Source organism: Toxotes jaculatrix, chromosome 14, assembly GCF_017976425.1.
Source record: "Toxotes jaculatrix isolate fToxJac2 chromosome 14, fToxJac2.pri, whole genome shotgun sequence".
In the NCBI taxonomy this organism is placed as follows: domain Eukaryota; kingdom Metazoa; phylum Chordata; class Actinopteri; family Toxotidae; genus Toxotes; species Toxotes jaculatrix.
The window spans coordinates 13,494,460-13,514,273 of NC_054407.1; the positions used below are offsets into that span (position 1 = coordinate 13,494,460).

At 35.3% G+C, this 19,814-nt stretch overlaps 2 protein-coding genes across 2 annotated transcripts; both read right to left on the reverse strand.

The window, feature by feature from the left end:
- Positions 1 to 7,239: 7,239 nt before the first annotated feature.
- LOC121192575 (calcyclin binding protein) lies at positions 7,240 to 10,441 on the reverse strand. The gene is made up of 6 exons (XM_041054313.1): positions 10,310 to 10,441; positions 8,906 to 9,116; positions 8,690 to 8,786; positions 8,497 to 8,596; positions 8,057 to 8,151; positions 7,240 to 7,639 (listed from the first exon to the last, which is right to left on the reverse strand). Exons 1-6 carry the CDS (start codon positions 10,325 to 10,327, stop codon positions 7,477 to 7,479), a joined length of 684 nt encoding a protein of 227 aa, XP_040910247.1. The 5' UTR covers positions 10,328 to 10,441; the 3' UTR covers positions 7,240 to 7,476.
- Positions 10,442 to 10,938: 497 nt separating this feature from the next.
- On the reverse strand, positions 10,939 to 12,327 carry mrps14 (mitochondrial ribosomal protein S14). Its single transcript, XM_041055473.1, has 3 exons — positions 12,235 to 12,327; positions 11,628 to 11,792; positions 10,939 to 11,367 (listed from the first exon to the last, which is right to left on the reverse strand). Exons 1-3 carry the CDS (start codon positions 12,301 to 12,303, stop codon positions 11,185 to 11,187), a joined length of 417 nt encoding a protein of 138 aa, XP_040911407.1. The 5' UTR covers positions 12,304 to 12,327; the 3' UTR covers positions 10,939 to 11,184.
- Positions 12,328 to 19,814: the final 7,487 nt, after the last annotated feature.

A 19,814-nucleotide genomic window follows, 5' to 3' on the forward strand; every position in this document is an offset into this window, starting at 1 on the left:
CATTTTGAGGTCAAAAAAATTTTTGACTTTTTTTGGCCGATTTTGACGCCTTACTATACTATGACGTTTTTTATGACATTTTGAGGTCAAAAAAAATTTTGACTTTTTTTGGCTGATTTTGACGCCTTACTATACTATGACGTTTTTTATGACATTTTGAAGTGAAAAAATTTTTTGACTTTTTTTGGCCGAAAAAAACGCCTTACTATACTATGACGTTTTTTATGACATTTTGAGGTCAAAAAAATTTTTGACTTTTTTTGTCCGATTTTGACGCCTTACTATACTATGACGTTTTTTATGACATTTTGAGGTCAAAAAAAATTTTGACTTTTTTTGGCCGAAAAAAACGCCTTACTATACTATGACGTTTTTTATGACATTTTGAGGTCAAAAAATTTTTTGACTTTTTTTGGCCGATTTTGACGCCTTACTATACTATGACGTTTTTTATGACATTTTGAGGTCAAAAAATTTTTTGACTTTTTTTGGCCTAAAAAAACGCCTTACTATACTATGACGTTTTTTATGACATTTTGAGGTCAAAATAATTTTTGACTTTTTTTGGCCGAAAAAAACGCCTTACTATACTATGACGTTTTTTATGACATTTTGAGGTCAAAACATTTTTTGACTTTTTTTGGCCGAAAAAAACGCCTTACTATACTATGACGTTTTTTATGACATTTTGAGATGAAAAAAAATTTTGACTTTTTTTGGCCGAAAAAAACGCCTTACTATACTATGACGTTTTTTATGACATTTTGAGGTCAAAAAAAATTTTGACTTTTTTTGGCCGATTTTGACGCCTTACTATACTATGACGTTTTTTATGACATTTTGAGGTCAAAAAAATTTTTGACTTTTTTTGGCCTAAAAAAACGCCTTACTATACTATGACGTTTTTTATGACATTTTGAGGTCAAAAAATTTTTTGACTTTTTTTGGCCTAAAAAAACGCCTTACTATACTATGACGTTTTTTATGACATTTTGAAGTGAAAAAAATTTTTGACTTTTTTTGGCCGAAAAAAACGCCTTACTATACTATGACGTTTTTTATGACATTTTGAGGTCAAAAAAAATGTTGACTTCTTATGGCAAAAAAAAACACCTTACTATACTATGACGTTTTTTATGACATTTTGAGGTCAAAAAAATTTTTGACTTTTTTTGGCCGAAAAAAACGCCTTACTATACTATGACGTTTTTTATGACATTTTGAGGTCAAAAAATTTTTTGACTTTTTTTGTCCGATTTTGACGCCATACTATACTATGACGTTTTTTATGACATTTTGAGGTCAAAAAAATTTTTGACTTTTTTTCGCCGAAAAAAACGCCATACTGTACTATGACGTTTTTTATGACATTTTGAGGTCAAAAAATTTTTTTGACTTTTTTTGGCCGAAAAAAACGCCTTACTATACTATGACGTTTTTTATGACATTTTGAGGTCAAAAAATTTTTTGACTTTTTTTGGCCGATTTTGACGCCTTACTATACTATGACGTTTTTTATGACATTTTGAGATGAAAAAAAATTTTGACTTTTTTTGGCCGAAAAAAACGCCTTACTATACTATGACGTTTTTTATGACATTTTGAGGTCAAAAAAAATTTTGACTTTTTTTGGCCGATTTTGACGCCTTACTATACTATGACGTTTTTTATGACATTTTGAGGTCAAAAAAAATTTTGACTTTTTTTGGCTGAAAAAAACGCCTTACTATACTATGACGTTTTTTATGACATTTTGAAGTGAAAAAAAATGTTGACTTTTTTTGGCCGAAAAAAACGCCTTACTATACTATGACGTTTTTTATGACATTTTGAGGTCAAAAAAATTTTTGACTTTTTTTGGCCGAAAAAAACGGCATACTATACTATGACGTTTTTTATGACATTTTGAGGTCAAAAAAATTTTTGTCTTTTTTTGCCCGAAAAAAACGCCATACTATACTATGACGTTTTTTATGACATTTTGAGGTCAAAAAAATTTTTGACTTTTTTTGTCCGATTTTGACGCCTTACTATACTATGACGTTTTTTATGACATTTTGAGGTCAAAAAAAATTTTGACTTTTTTTGTCCGAGTTTGACGCCATACTATACTATGACGTTTTTTATGACATTTTGAGATGAAAAAAAATTTTGACTTTTTTTGGCCGAAAAAAACGCCTTACTATACTATGACGTTTTTTATGACATTTTGAGGTCAAAAAAATTTTTGACTTTTTTTGGCCGAAAAAAACGCCTTACTATACTATGACGTTTTTTATGACATTCTGAGGTCAAAAAAAATTTTGACTTTTTTTGGCCGATTTTGACGCCTTACTATACTATGACGTTTTTTATGACATTTTGAGGTCAAAAAATTTTTTGACTTTTTTTGGCCGAAAAAAACGCCTTACTATACTATGACGTTTTTTATGACATTTTGAGGTCAAAAAAAATTTTGACTTTTTTTGGCCGAAAAAAACGCCATACTATACTATGACGTTTTTTATGACATTTTGAGGTCAAAAAAAATTTTGTCTTTTTTTGCCCGAAAAAAACGCCATACTATACTATGACGTTTTTAATGACATTTTGAGGTCAAAAAAATTTTTGACTTTTTTTGGCCGATTTTGACGCCTTACTATACTATGACGTTTTTTATGACATTTTGAGGTCAAAAAAAATTTTGACTTTTTTTGGCTGATTTTGACGCCTTACTATACTATGACGTTTTTTATGACATTTTGAAGTGAAAAAAATTTTTGACTTTTTTTGGCCGAAAAAAACGCCTTACTATACTATGACGTTTTTTATGACATTTTGAGGTCAAAAAAAATGTTGACTTCTTATGGCAAAAAAAAACGCCTTACTATACTATGACGTTTTTTATGACATTTTGAGGTCAAAAAAATTTTTGACTTTTTTTGGCCGAAAAAAACGCCTTACTATACTATGACGTTTTTTATGACATTTTGAGGTCAAAAAAATTTTTGACTTTTTTTCGCCGAAAAAAACGCCATACTGTACTATGACGTTTTTTATGACATTTTGAGGTCAAAAAATTTTTTTGACTTTTTTTGGCCGAAAAAAACGCCTTACTATACTATGACGTTTTTTATGACATTTTGAGGTCAAAAAATTTTTTGACTTTTTTTGGCCGATTTTGACGCCTTACTATACTATGACGTTTTTTATGACATTTTGAGGTCAAAAAAATTTTGACTTTTTTTGGCCGATTTTGACGCCTTACTATACTATGACGTTTTTTATGACATTTTGAGGTCAAAAAAAATTTTGACTTTTTTTGGCCGAAAAAAACGCCTTACTATACTATGACGTTTTTTATGACATTTTGAAGTGAAAAAAAATGTTGACTTTTTTTGGCCGAAAAAAACGCCTTACTATACTATGACGTTTTTTATGACATTTTGAGGTCAAAAAAATTTTTGACTTTTTTTGGCCGAAAAAAACGCCTTACTATACTATGACGTTTTTTATGACATTTTGAGGTCAAAAAAAATTTTGTCTTTTTTTGCCCGAAAAAAACGCCATACTATACTATGACGTTTTTTATGACATTTTGAGGTCAAAAAAATTTTTGACTTTTTTTGTCCGATTTTGACGCCTTACTATACTATGACGTTTTTTATGACATTTTGAGGTCAAAAAAAATGTTGACTTTTTTTGTCCGAGTTTGACGCCATACTATACTATGACGTTTTTTATGACATTTTGAGATGAAAAAAAATTTTGACTTTTTTTGGCCGAAAAAAACGCCTTACTATACTATGATGTTTTTTATGACATTTTGAGGTCAAAAAAATTTTTGACTTTTTTTGGCCGAAAAAAACGCCTTACTATACTATGACGTTTTTTATGACATTCTGAGGTCAAAAAAAATTTTGACTTTTTTTGGCTGATTTTGACGCCTTACTATACTATGACGTTTTTTATGACATTTTGAGGTCAAAAAATTTTTTGACTTTTTTTGGCCGAAAAAAACGCCTTACTATACTATGACGTTTTTTATGACATTTTGAGGTCAAAAAAAATTTTGACTTTTTTTGGCCGAAAAAAACGCCTTACTATACTATGACGTTTTTTATGACATTCTGAGGTCAAAAAAAATTTTGACTTTTTTTGGCCGATTTTGACGGCTTACTATACTATGACGTTTTTTATGACATTTTGAGGTCAAAAATTTTTTTGACTTTTTGGCCGAAAAAAACGCCATACTATACTATGACGTTTTTAATGACATTTTGAGGTCAAAAAAATTTTGGACTTTTTTTGTCCGATTTTGACGCCATACTATACTATGACGTTTTTTATGACATTTTGAGGTCAAAAAAATTTTTGACTTTTTTTGGCCGATTTTGACGCCTTACTATACTATGACGTTTTTTATGACATTTTGAGGTCAAAAAAAATTTTGACTTTTTTTGGCCGAAAAAAACGCCTTACTATACTATGACGTTTTTTATGACATTTTGAAGTGAAAAAAAATGTTGACTTTTTTTGGCCGAAAAAAACGCCTTACTATACTATGAAGTTTTTTATGACATTTTGAGGTCAAAAAAATTTTTGACTTTTTTTGTCCGATTTTGACGCCTTAATATACTATGACGTTTTTTATGACATTTTGAGGTCAAAAAAAATTTTGACTTTTTTTGTCCGAGTTTGACGCCATACTATACTATGACGTTTTTTATGACATTTTGAGATGAAAAAAAATTTTGACTTTTTTTGGCCGAAAAAAACGCCTTACTATACTATGACGTTTTTTATGACATTTTGAGGTCAAAAAAATTTTTGACTTTTTTTGGCCGAAAAAAACGCCTTACTATACTATGACGTTTTTTATGACATTCTGAGGTCAAAAAAAATTTTGACTTTTTTTGGCTGATTTTGACGCCTTACTATACTATGACGTTTTTTATGACATTTTGAGGTCAAAAAATTTTTTGACTTTTTTTGGCCGAAAAAAACGCCTTACTATACTATGACGTTTTTTATGACATTTTGAGGTCAAAAAAAATTTTGACTTTTTTTGGCCGAAAAAAACGCCTTACTATACTATGACGTTTTTTATGACATTCTGAGGTCAAAAAAAATTTTGACTTTTTTTGGCCGATTTTGACGCCTTACTATACTATGACGTTTTTTATGACATTTTGAGGTCAAAAAAATTTTTTGACTTTTTGGCCGAAAAAAACGCCATACTATACTATGACGTTTTTAATGACATTTTGAGGTCAAAAAAATTTTGGACTTTTTTTGTCCGATTTTGACGCCATACTATACTATGACGTTTTTTATGACATTTTGAGGTCAAAAAAATTTTTGACTTTTTTTGGCCGATTTTGACGCCTTACTATACTATGACGTTTTTTATGACATTTTGAGGTCAAAAAATTTTTTGACTTTTTTTGGCTGATTTTGACGCCTTACTATACTATGATGTTTTTTATGACATTTTGAGGTGAAAAAAAATTTCGACTTTTTTTGGCCGATTTTGACGCCTTACTATACTATGACGTTTTTTATGACATTTTGAGGTCAAAAAAAATTTGTGACTTTTTTTGGCCGAAAAAAACGCCTTACTATACTATGACGTTTTTTATGACATTTTGAGGTCAAAAAAATTTTTGACTTTTTTTGGCCGATTTTGACGCCTTACTATACTATGACGTTTTTTATGACATTTTAAGGTGAAAAAAATTTTTGACTTTTTTTGGCCGATTTTGACGCCTTACTATACTATGACGTTTTTTATGACATTTTGAGGTCAAAAAAATTTTTGACTTTTTTTGGCCGATTTTGACGCCTTACTATACTATGACCATTATAGGTCAAATAGGCCAAAAAAAGTCATATCTTAGCAAGACCTGAAAATGTCATAAGAAACGTCACAGTATAGTAAGGCGTCAAAATAGGCCAAAAAAAGTCATATTTTGGAAAGACCTCAAAATGTCATAAAAACGTCATAGTATAGTAAGGCGTCAAATAGGTCAAAAATAAGACATATTTTAGTAAGGCGTCAAAATAGGCCAAAAAAAAGACATATTTTAGTAAGGCGTCAAAATAGGCCAAAAAAAATACATATTTTAGTAAGACCTCAAAATGTCATAAAAAATGTCATAGACGTCAAAATAGGCCAAAAAAGTCATTTTTTTAGTAAGACCAAATATTATCTGGATCACTGTTCACCTAGACATGCATTTTAATGTTCAGGTAAAGGTAATTGTGCACAGTGTTTTTTGTTTAAATTGTTTAAATCAGGAATTTGGGAGTTTCGACAATGAGTAAAGATTGAACTCTTAAAATCTTAAAATAAGAAAACTAACTTGATGATTAGGCAGGCCTCTCTGATGACACGTGAAGATAGTGAAAATGTGTTAGTGTGGCCGAATAAATGTCTAACAAATGGAGTAAATTCTATTCTGACCTCAAAACCAGAAGACAAAGAGGACTCAGTTTAAGAGTTTTATTTGTCTTGACTGCATGAACAACCTGAGGGAAGGCAACAATACATGTAAGATGATGACAAAAGCCAAAGAAAACTATCAACAGAATTAAAATGTAAATTTTGACATATTCACACCTATTGGAGGGAAAAAAATCACAGTGAGAACAATTGAACCATAAACAGAAAATATAGCATTAAACTCTCAAGCACTAAAAAATCTCAACAGCAACAAAGAATTTAAAAGAATGTATCTTAAAGAATTACACAATGCAACAGGAATGAGTAAAATACACTCAAAGACATAAACTCATGCAGTAATGTAAACTAATACATTGGAGTGATGGATGAATAGTACTGTCTTTGCAGTTCTCATCTGATCTATTTATGGAATAAAAAAAAAATCAAAGGCTGATAAGAAGACAGTCTCAAGAGCCCCCTTGGTTGTCCTCACTGAAAGAATATGAGCAAGACTTTGGCAAATGTACACTCAGAAACATCAGTTTAGCTAAACCAAATTCTTCACAACAGCATTAACAAGTTAAACATTTTTTCAACGACCCTGGTACAAGTCAAATCATATTCTACTGACAAACATTAAGCTTGGAAAAAAAATATGGCATTGTGGTCCTTTAACCCTTTATAAAGCTAATTTTGCCAACACAAAAAAAGTGGTTAAATTAATTCTTGCTGTGTTTAGGTTGCCATCTGGCGAACAGCAGCCTTATGTTTGTATAGGAACTTTCCTTTTAATTTATTGACAGCTTTCTGCATTGTGACCAAAGACTAACATCATATCAGCAGCCTGGTTTCAAAGCAGGGCCAAAATGAGGCCATCCAGAGCTTAAACATTATTATAATCATAATTTATTCATTAGGACTTCAGTTTTTTTTTTAACCCCTGACATTCAAGTTTTTTTGTTTCAACTCGCAGTAGATAACATTCAAGTCATGTCTGCTGCAGCCCTGGAAGATCTCACTTGGTCTTGCAGTGGAAGAGCGGTGAGTGCAGTTTAGAAGTCCATCATGTCTTCTCCTCGTATCTTCTTCTCTTGGGACTCTGTCCAGGCTTTGTTGATGGTCCTTTTCATCTCGTCATCTCCCTCCGCGTAGATCTTCTTCAGCATGCTCATCAGGCCCTCGCTGGGGTCTGCATTCTCTTCAATACTGGGTTTACTGTTGAGAGGCAATAGGGAAACCTTATAAGAATGCGTATGCATTTCTCTGATGTGGGCCTTATGTGTGCACATAAGCTATGTATATTCACTATCTGATACACAGTGACGCCTAGCACCTAGATCTGGTACTGCACTTTAATGTGCTTCACACGGAGTGGTGTTTTGAATGACTTGTCAGATGTAGCTGTGAAAATTAGCACCGTTTCAAGTGGTTAGAAAATCATAGTTCCGTTTATTCTTCACATAACTCCTGCCAGTGTGTCTTTAGCTGCCAATAACGCATTTGCACATATTCTATGAAAAACATTTCATCAACTAATTTGTTTGATGATGCAGTGGCTTTAACCTCAATGAAAACTCGGGATTAATGCAAATATTACTAGAACTAAAATTCATCATTATTTTTTGAACTTACTCTTTCTCTTTAGACTGCTTTTCCACCTTTGTTAGGCACTCCCACTTTTTTGTTGTCTGCTTCTTGCACATGACCAGGACCATGTCTGTTTTTATCTGATGTAGGAAGAAAAGTGCTTTTATTTTTTAATAAATCCCCTAAATTTTTCTTCAGGAAATGGCAGATCAAAATCAAAACCAAAAGTAAAATGCAAAGACAACACTGAAAGACAAGAAAAGGGACATCAACATAGCCAGCTAGATTTGTTTTGGGCAACACCCTGGTCGTTAGACAATGACCTTAAGTCAGTACAGTACATTAGAGTCTACTTTCTGCCCTCTAGTGGCAAAACAGTTCTAAACGAGTCACATCAGACCACAACACAACAGCCAATGACTTGCGTCACCTTCTATCAAAAAATACAAACTTTCCATTTGAACATGTGTATCTGCTTTATTCACCTTTTTGTAGCTTTCCTTCTCATCGATTGGATATAACAGATTGAGAACTGTCATCTGATGGTTTTTCCCATCTAGATCCTTTACCAGAACAGAAAATGACCTGCAACAATAGAGGAAATGAGCAAATAAAATTGTATTTCCAGTAACACATCATGTAGAAATGTATATGTCTGTGTGCTAATTATCACCTTACCTTTCTGTGAAGTTAACTTCCACATTTTCTGATGGAATTTTGTGCACATCCTTGAGTGTAAGGTAAATTTTGACAAATTTCTCTGACTGGTCCCAGGCTGCAGAGGAAATATGATAAAAAAGCGTGAAGAACTTTCAAACACTTTGGTAGGTCTTCCAAACCCAAACACCTTCTTTCTTTTTGACATTAGTTTGATAGTGAGCAATGGCCCCATACCATAGTTGGTGATCTTGACTGTGTATGCTGCTTTGGAGGCTGCAGAGGGGTCAGCTTGTTTCCTGGCCTGTTGCTCCTTCAGTTGTTGTTTGACTGCAAGCTCCTTCTCCACCTTCTTCTGCTCCTGTTTCAGCAGTTCCTGCACTCTTTTCCTCTCTGACCTTTCCAAGAGTGACTTCAGCTCCATCAAGTCTGCCTTCAGCTGGCTGATCTGCATTGAGGAAAGCATTACACCACTGAGAAATCCAGATCCTTGGATTAGACAGTTTGACATCTTATTTAGATGATTCATACCCGCACAGATCATTACACTATGGTATATATTCCAGGGCTGAAGCTGCTGCTCCATTAGTTGATCAGAAAACAACTAATTTTAATGAAGTCATTGATATGTCATATCTCAAGATAGAAATACTTTGCCTAACAAAGATTGCACAGTGTTTCTTTTATTTCACTTTAATAAAGTAGACTTTTATTTAAGTTTTGAAGAAAAAAATCTTGTCAAAATAAGGACATGTGCACATCAAACAAATTTTGGGGCCAAATATGTTACACCTCATTTACCTAGAAGCAAACAATCTTGAAAGCTGGAATTCAACCTCTGGCCACTGGTTGATTAGAACATATTCAAGAGGTAAACAAATAGCGTGATCTAGATGATTTAAGAGAACTGATTCTCTATGTAATGGATCAAAGAAAACTATGTGATGAACACTATCAGAAAGTGGAATGTATGCTTAATTTTTATGTGTTTAAAGCTTGCATTCATACATTGAGAGAATCAATGGAGGAAAAAGTTATTTATGGTAATATTTTTTATTTTAGTCTTGTGAATAAAATGTACTGCCTCCTTGGAGTTGACACACTCGAAGCAAGTCCACTAACGTGTTACTACACATGAGAGAAGCTCTGGTAGTTGGCTGGCATAATATGGCAGAAACCGTACCCTGTGCTTCGCTACCAAATAAACTCTTGGATCCCATTACATGAAATGACGCCCAAAAGTTTCGCGAATCTCTCCACTTTAATTTCGATGTCACGAAGACAATTACTGGGCTTTGACGTTACCCAACATTAGCTGTGTTAGCATCACGTTGCTAGAATGTTCTGGCAAACTCCAATGAAAGCAAGCTTTGTGCGAGCTAGCTAACTACTGATAAACACCGCCAAACGTGACTAAGCAGTTATCACCTGTGGCAAATCCCCGTTCAAGGTTAGTTATAAAAATGTTCATGCTCTCTGAAACTACAGATAAAAAAACAACTGATATCACTTTGCCGGTTAGCGATGGCTTGCTAACCAGCTACGTCAGCTAACATAGCATTGCTCCAAGAGGAATCATGTAAATTCAGTCCCCTCCGCACTGTCAGAGTATACGAAACAGAATAAACCCATGCTGTTTACCTGTTCGGTTAGATCCATTTAAGGTTTTTTTCAGTTATGCTAGTTTGATTAAGAAAAAATGTTTATATTGCCCTCTCTGTTCTGCTCCGCTTGGCTCTGAGTCTACGGCGCGTCTTCTTCTTCTTCTTTTTCTACATATTCATGTACCGCTACTTAATTCTTCTTCGTCGTATTCTCCGTTTGCCAGTCTGTAAAATCACTACCGCCACCCTCCGGCCGGAAGGGCTGATAGACATCAAGTATAAGAAACTAAACTTCCTATTTTAAGTAGTTCATTACATGACTTTATGTTTTACTATGCGTTTCATGCTAAACATTTTAGCATAATTTGGACGGATGCAGAGATTTGCTGCACCAATCACCTCACACCATGTCTACAGAGTATGATCAAATATAATGAATGTATTTATTGTTTAAAAAATATGAATATAAAATTGTTTACTATATTATTATGTTTACTATAATATTAGCCAGTGAGAGATGTCTTGCTCAGTCAACACTTCTTGCTGATAGTGGAGGAAAATGCAGTACTGTATCTATACTAATAGCACTTTACAACATAGCTAATCTCTGCATCAGCTTCTACATTCTACAAGAAAACACAGATACCTGAAAAAGATTAGTAATGTGCAACAGTATTTATTCATCCATTTCCAAATACAGAAAGTTACATGGATATTTGCTCCACTTAATAGTCACGATAATTTTCTCTTTAAATACTAGGCATTTTGTCGTTGTTCATATTTAGAAGAGCCATGAGGAAACATGGACACACAATCTACACAAAGGATACCTTCCACACTTCTGTAGGTGGCGGTGGAAGTGTTTCATCATAGTCGATGTTCTTAAAGACTCCATACACTAATGATCCCATGTCACCATCTTGCCCTCTGGATCCCAGACATCTGGTTGTGATCAGCTAGATGACGGAAGACAATCCGACTCAGTCGCCACCTCCGCTTCACTCCCCGGGGTCGGGAAGTCATCACACACCTGTTGCGTATTCTCACAGGGCAGCTGTCTCGAGGTAGTGCTGCAATTTCTTTATCTGCCAACTCCTGAAAAGATTTTAAAACTGATATCAGCCTTTTTTTATTTTTTAACTTTGAATAATTTGGAATAACTCTAGATATTGGTTTTCAATAATTACCTCACATACTGACCACAAAAGACTCACATTTGTGACAATTAACAAAATTCAGCTATTTTGAGATGTGCAAAGATGCAGGCTGCAATTTTTTCAATCAACCAATGATAGAAAAATTATACTGACTTAAATCATAAATGGCTTGTTTGGTAGAGAAAGAAATGAACCTACCTGAAGCTCTTTTGGCAGGATGGTGTTCTTTCTCAGTGCATTGATCCGTAGCCTCTCATCAGCATAGTCAAAAGCCATCTGCCTTCTCTTGACGTCCCTCAGCATCCTCCAGTCAACGTAGTAACTTCTCACCTGCTCCACAGCCCCCCAGCATGTCCTCAGTGCCTGTGCACAATGTTCCAGTAGTTACTGACAGCTAATGTCATGTGCACCACACAGAGTGACCTGAGCCTGCAGATTGTTGATTGAAAGCTATTGCAAAGGCGTAAATTTACCCAGGTGTAATACAAGCACAGCCCTACCAACTCAAAGCCCCACCAATATATATATTTTTTTGCGTTTGATCACATCAACCCCGTGAAGAATGTTTCAGTTTTAACCCAGTCAGACGGCTCAGCTGCTGTTAGCTACAAACACACAAATCTTTAATTAACAACAGTATAAAAAGCGCTACTGGGAATTAGCCGCGAAGCTAACGTCAGAAAGCTACTTAGACCACTAACACCGTCAGCGTTGATTTCTCTTTCCCTCTGTCGCACGTATGCGATACAGTCTTAATAAAAAACAACTTAAACCCTATAATACCGCGCTGTAACAAGTAAGTTACCTGCTTCGGGCCGCAGACAGTGGAATAAAGGGCATTTAACCCCAAACATGCTATCCTGTGGGCTGCCATATTGGATTTGATTTGTTGTGCAAAACCACCGAAGGAGGATAAACCCATGAAAATATCGCCACCTGTTGACCAGGAGTATGGATCAGTCCCATCTTGGGATTATTATTGATGATCATTTTCATTATTGGTGAATCTGTTTTAGCGTCCGCGGTGATGTTTTCATATGTCTTGTTTTGTCAGAGTAACAGCCCAGTAACCAAATATGTTGAATTTACTATTATTAAAGACCAAGGAAACCTAAAACATACACATTTGAGAACCTGGAACCAGAGAATTTGACATTCTTCATTTAACAAAATGACTCAGAACTATTAATCAATAACCAAAATAGTTGACAGTTCATTTTCTGTTAATTAACTAATCAATTAATTGACTAGTTGACTAGCAGTTGCATCTTTAATCCCACCCATCTTTTTCAAAGTTGCAATCAGATTTTTAGAATTAAAAAAAAAAAAAAGAGACTGAATACACATGACACAGAGAATATTCTGACAAACATTTGTCATTCAAAGAAAAAAATAGAGTTGTATTTAACTCCATGGCCCTGCCAGTATTTTGTGCTCACAGTTGTCCATGGATAAACAGTGACTTTGTTTTTATTTTTATTTATTCAGTGCTTCTAGAATAAATCTCTCATGCTATCTTAAAGAAAACTAGAATATTATAAGTCTCTACAATGTTTCTATTGTGTTGGGTAGTGTTGTACTGTTTTTATTATTTTGTCCACTGTGTAAATAAATATCACATTGCACAACATCTCAGGAACATTTGAGGACGGTACAATTGAATTCTGACACAGCAATGTTTAGGTATGGAAAACTGTGTTTGACAGTGGTTGGTTTTTCATTAGCCAGCAGTGGTTGTGATTATTTTGCTTTGTCAGAGTTTGAAATTTGGGAGTAATCGGGAATCGGGAAGGTAGATATTACAGTAGAAGAGATCATGCTGCAAGTATAAGCACCCAATACCATGAGCAAACGGACAGTCTGAAGTTTATTTGGAGATATTTGATCACTAGATTAGGCCTATATTTGGTAACAACAATGATGGCATAAGTGAATGCTAGTTCAACACCTGCGCTACCTGGGCCTTTGCTACCTTAATTAAACTAATGATGGAGACAATCCATGGCTGCAGCAAATTTTTAAACTCTTGTGGTGCCACTTAAAAACCAACAGGTGGCAGTGTTGTTATGTGATTTTGAGGTCATACTCGCTCTCTCACTGTCCACCAAAGGAGCAATTCCCTAATCCTGCTGAATCTAAACCTTATGTCTGACTGAAATCTATTCTTTAATCTTCTGAAACTCAGACCCATCTTTACTCCCTTGACGGCCCCAACAATGAAACTCTTGTGTCTCCCTGGACACCCCTAACAATGAAACTCTTGTGTTTTAGGAGAGTACACACATAAAATGGAGCACTGTGGTCTTCTTTCAACATGCGGTTCAGCAGGACACTGTTCTACAAGTTTTTATAGAATAAGATTTAACAATAGCAGCAGATTCCATGAAAGTTTTCTTAAACAATCCCCATTATTTTGGAGCCTTGAGGGGGATGCTTTGGATAAATATTAACACATGACAGAGTGCAGACAGTATTTCCTCTATAAAGAGCAACTTTATGTAGCAGGCTGGAAAATCTGTACAGGCCTCTGACTGTTTAATTAAATGATAAATGATAGTAGATGAAGTGCATCAGTGTTGCTGACAGAAAGTGATATTTCTTAACCTCACATTCAGTGTAGAGCAAGTCTTCACAGAAGCCACTATAATTTGGTTTTGAAGCATCTTTGTTGTTGCATGAAATGACAGTATTACTTTCTGCTTTTCCATATTGTAAAATTTATGATAAATGCCAGCTGCCAGTGTGTGCCAAGAAAAATAAAACGTTGTGTGGGTTGGCAAAAATGTCTTTCTGCAGGAGAGGTTTAAATTAATCAGACTTTAAACAACTTGACTGGAGTAAACAACAAGTTTCTACCTGATTAAATGATGTAAGGGCGAGGCTCTCTGCAGATGCATTATACAGTACTTATTTTTGAGCAAACTCATGCAAAAATAATTGTGCTAGCTGACAAAATACAAAATCAGTGAGAACATGTGCTGTACTGTTGACATAAACATGTGCATTCTTTGTCACTAATGCTGTGTTGAATATGCTATCTATCCCCAATTACTCAGTGTGAAGAGCTCTGCAGCCTTACTGTTTGACAGCACAAAGAATAGGAGTAAGAGGCTTATTATGACTCATAACAAATCCAGTGATGATGGCAATCATAAACATTTGAGCTGTTGTGTGGAGCCCAGAGTGCTTTGTGTTAAGGGAGCAACGGAGAGAAAGATTCTTTATACCTTATAAGAGCAGAGTAACAATACAGTCTCCTGTCAGCTGGCAACAAAGGAGCAATTAAATATAAAGATGTCATGTAGACATGTGTCTTAACTGCAGAGCAGTTGTGTGCCTTAAGGGGGATCAAGACCTCAGGCTGGATCATAGCAGAGACATGGGAGATGTTGGAACAAAGCCATGCAATATAAACCTGATGTGTTACCGAGGTAAGTTAAAATTACACAGCGGCGCAGCAGCCCCATCCATAAAAATGACAGCAGTGCAGAGAACATGGTCAAGACCATTCAGAAACCATTCAGTGTACTGGTTTCGCTGAGGCAGAATGTAGAATCTGAAACCAGATGAAACACTATTCATACTAACCTTGTTGTCAACCAATAGTGGCCATGTAATTTGATAGCCTGTCTGCACCCACATGGCATTTCACATGATTTTTCACACTGAAGGCATTTTATAGGCATCAGGGTGCATTATGGACCGCAAATTTTAGGCTTTATTATAAACCTATGTTCATAAAAACACATTTTTAAAAGTAATCGAAGTAATTCAAATGAATGAGTGCAATACTCCACTCCAAATGTAATGGAGTTGAAGCGTAAAGTGGAAATGCTCAAGTAAAGTACAAGGCCCTCAAAACTGCAGTACCTGAGTGAATGCGCCTGGATACATTACATCACTAGTTCCCTGTTTAGTAGATTTACAGTCCTTCAGAAGTTGTACATGTTAAAAACACTGGCGAAAGGCTCATGCCTTTATGTGACACATTCAGACCAAGGGAAAGTTCTCTGTTTCTCTAGTACATCCCACACAGACAGCTGTCACCCACCAGCTAACCTCTCTGCTGTTCATCAACTATTCCATCTGCTATAGTGGTTTAGGCACTCTTTCATCCCACCCTAAACAAGATGGTTATGGCAAACAAGCATCCTGTGGCTGATCAAACCTTAGACTTGATTACATACCACGTACCACAAAGAGGTGAATGTGTGACAGGAACATCATGTCTTCTATCCGTGTGGTTGTTTGGGAGTGTTTGATTCAGAAACAACTTTATTTTAGGAGGGATAAGGCAAGGTGGCACATTCACTCTTATTGTTTAGGTGTCCTGCCATTCATATCTCTCTACTCTGTTGATGAAATGTAAGAAAGATGCAGATAAACACACACACACACACACACACACACACACACACACACACACACACACACACACACACAACCACACACACACACAGTGAAACAAATCTAAATTCCAGGGTTGACATGAGCGTGTCTACCAGTGACATTTTTACAGGCACAAGTCAGCTTGTAAACAATACACAAAGTGTTGTCTTTCTCACTGGGCAGGCTTGTCCACTTTTGACCTAACTGCGTGACTGACCTGTGAACATAAATCAGACAAAGTCCACATCATCAGATGGCGGGAGCAAGTTCATGGAGAAATAAATATTAATAAAACTTAACAAAGCTTAACTTTGGCATCTTGGTTAAAATGTGATCTCAGTTGGGATTGTTCAAGGCCATAGTATAGCATCACATCTCAGCATGTCATCCTCTGGTAGCTCAAATATTTGAAACCAGTGTGGAGTGCAGTCATCTACAGCTGCCAAAACAAAATGTTCCTTATATTTCTATACAATAACATAATATTATATGGGGCCATAATGTGATGGAATTTGGCAACAAAAACAGAGATGCCTTTCTGAAAAACTTTGGATTACCAACTCCAGCCATGATCCTAATATTTTTTTATATTATAAATCATACAAGCCGGTCACAATTTCTAACACAGGCACATCTAACATTTGGGCACATCTTAACTCACAATTAATGTCTGTTTTAAATCTTTCCCCCTTTTTTATCTGCTAATGGAGAGAAACTGATTTAATTTGTTTCATTGCATTTCAGCATGTTTCAAGCATTTTTTAAAGAGTAAATGCAGAACCACATGGAAAGACTGTGTTTCAATATAGTGCATTTCATTTTAAGATGTCAACAACACTCTTTTTATGTTGGATCTGTCTATAAAAATGTTTTCATTTTTTTTAACACATTGCTTTACTTAGGCTTCTTGTGTGTGCCTATTTGTATCTAGACCAAACACATTATAGTCACTAAATGTCAAGAAAAGTATTATGTCTTGAACGACCAGTCTAAACAAATGTGGTGAAGTGCTTACACTTCATGTTAAATATTCCACCATCTCTACGAAACCATAATCAAATACATACAGTACCTGGTGCAAAGAGGAAAAATCTAACAGTGACATATTTCCTGTATTTCTCTCGCTGGGTAAAATAAATATGTTTCCCTCCTTGAGATGTCGTAAAGTTCACAAGCGGAGCCACGGTTCTCAAGTCTTCAACTGGTCCATTATTCTGGACAGGACGTCTCTGACAAACTTTTTTGCCAAATAAATAGAACCAAGCATATGTTACAGTATTTAAAAGGAGCTTTAATAAATCATTGACAAAGCAAACCATTCAGACTGGATTTTTGATCACGGAAAAACTCATGTAGCGGTGCAAGTGTATTTAAACACTCTATAAGTGGGCCTTATTGTGCCTTGGGAGAAAATGAGACAGCAAAATTAGGGGAGAAAAAGATCTTGTAGACTTTCCAGCACTTTATAACTAAACATACTATTGAAACAAATGCAGTTAAATCCAGCTCCCCGGTGTTTGCTTTTATATAGCATTGAAACTTTTGTTATTAATTCTAAAAAAGAGTCTTTATGTCTCCAGATTGAGTTTAAAAACAGTACCAAATTTCTGTAACAATATTTTGTTATACCTCAAGCAGTCTGATGCACAGACGTTGGGTATCAGGGACTGAATCAGCAGTCTTTAGCCATTATGATGCTTTCACTGACACGTCAGCATGGGAACTCCTTCTCCTCTAAGTAATCAGTGTCCATTTGAACCAGATACAGCTCATTTAGCAAGAGGCCATGACCTGACTAACTCAGAGGTCTCTGCTTTCCAGACCTCAGGAATGTCTAGTGTTCCCCCAGGATAGGCAGAAAGAAAGAGAAAGAGAAAGAGAAAGAAAAAGAAAAAGAGAAAAGAGAGCTTGGTTAAATTCATGGCATGCATGCAGGCAGGTAAGTGCACATGCATCCTTAATGAATAAGTCCATACTCTCATTTGCAGGCAATGAATCAAACATAAATACAATCTTAGGACTATCTTTTAAAAGAAAATCCTCTTTACTTTGGTACATTTAGCCAGAGGCATTTTTATCTAAGAGTGCAAAGGACAGGGTAAAGGATTGTTCCGCCTGGTGTATGAGCAGAGATTAATAAAATGACATTTGGGGGTTGGGTACTAATTTAATTAACAGATAGGGAAATTAATAACATTAAGGCTGCTGATCCTTTCTTTTCTTGGCTAATGACAAGTTTAGAATTAAAAGATGAATAATTTCTTAACGTGTTTCAAAACATAAAAATGACCAAGGACTATGACTAATTATGAATATGAACACTACATGACACATTGTATTAATGATCTGGTGAATGAGGATAAAAAAAACAACAACAAACACATCCTATATGTTAACCACGTATGCAAAATGTCACATTATTTCTCTTGAGGTCAAAATGTCTGTTGATTACATGGATATAAGATAAACAAAATACACATGCAATTTCATCTACAGAAACTCAAAAAGATTCCCCAGACTTTCCAAGTATATGATGTTTCAAGAAACTGTCAAAGTTCTCATTTTCAATATGTGAAAAACTGCGCTCATCATTAATTTCTCGAAGATGAATAATATGGCCACTAAAATGATGTGTGACTGTCTCATTTCATCTGTTTGATCATTTTCTTGTCCTGGCAAATAGATTACCTACTTAATATTATCAATCACAATATTGTACGACTTGGAACTGAGTCTTTTGGGTCAAGTAAAAATGATGAGTCCCATCTGCAGATATGCTGCATTCACTTATGATCTGCCGAGGGGAGCAGTTTTCAAAAACCATCAACTCTCCCTCTCAGATTCAAGAGCTGTTGCACTATTTGTGTGAATAAAGTGTTTGATGCATAACCTCATAAAGAAAAACATTATGTGGTTTGTGTTTTGCCTCAGTGCTGTTTTTCCCCATTTCAGAGGATATAAAGGGATATTTGTAAAAGCCAAAACTGTATTCCCTTGATTTTGTGGTTAGGTGTAAATGCCATTGTCAAGGAGAAGAACAGAGGTACTTAGAGATGATTGGATCTGAATTTGAATGAATGGAGTTACTTTGGAGGCTAGAGGAAAAGCAAGAGAGAGAGAGAGAGAGAGAGAGAGAGAGAGAGAGAGAGAGAGAGAGAGAGAGAGAGAGAGAGAGATACAGACACATCTGTGATTATACTTACTTAAAGGACCACCAACGCTCTAGGAAGTGTAGTCCGCAAGCTTTGAAAACAAATCTTTCTTGACCCATGAGAATCAGGTGAAGGGTAATTCCTGGTGCTGTCTTACAAAGCTGAAATAATTTCCTTCAGGAAATTAGTTATTTAAAACTCTATGAAAGAATAAGTATATGTTTGGTGTGTTATTTGTCACTGTCACTCTCTCTGTAACTGTGTGCCTCTATTTTCCAGTGGAGACCTACAGGTCCCGGTCTGTCAGTCTTAACTTTGTTTTTGCTGTCGGCTGAAATCAGATATCTCACACAGAGGTGATTTTTCTGCCCAAAAAGATAAAATCATGCAGAAAAAATTTATTTCAGTGCACTGATTTGTCTCATATGCAACATTAACGCAGAGTATACAGTGCCTTCTTTATTTACTTTTTTTTGTTCAAATTTAGCCAAAGTCCCCAGATAGATTCACACCTTACACGTATTTCATGACTATTTGCTCCATTTTCACTGTAAAATGAGAAGGAGCCACAGGTGTTGGGAGGAAGTGACGATCTTTACCTGCTTGAACTTGCCTCTTTTTTAATTTTCACCATTTCTTTTTTCTCTGAGGCAAAAAAGAGAAGTCACTGGTGAATCTCTGAGATCAAAAGCCATAAGCAATGCTGGGTTATGTCAGCTGGTGGACCGTGGGGTCAGGTCTCCACATGGCGCCACATGACAGGATGACCCGACCCTGAGGACTGGTATCCACATCAGCCCAGGAAGCCATTACAGCTGTTGACACCAGCTCATCTGTCTGGCTG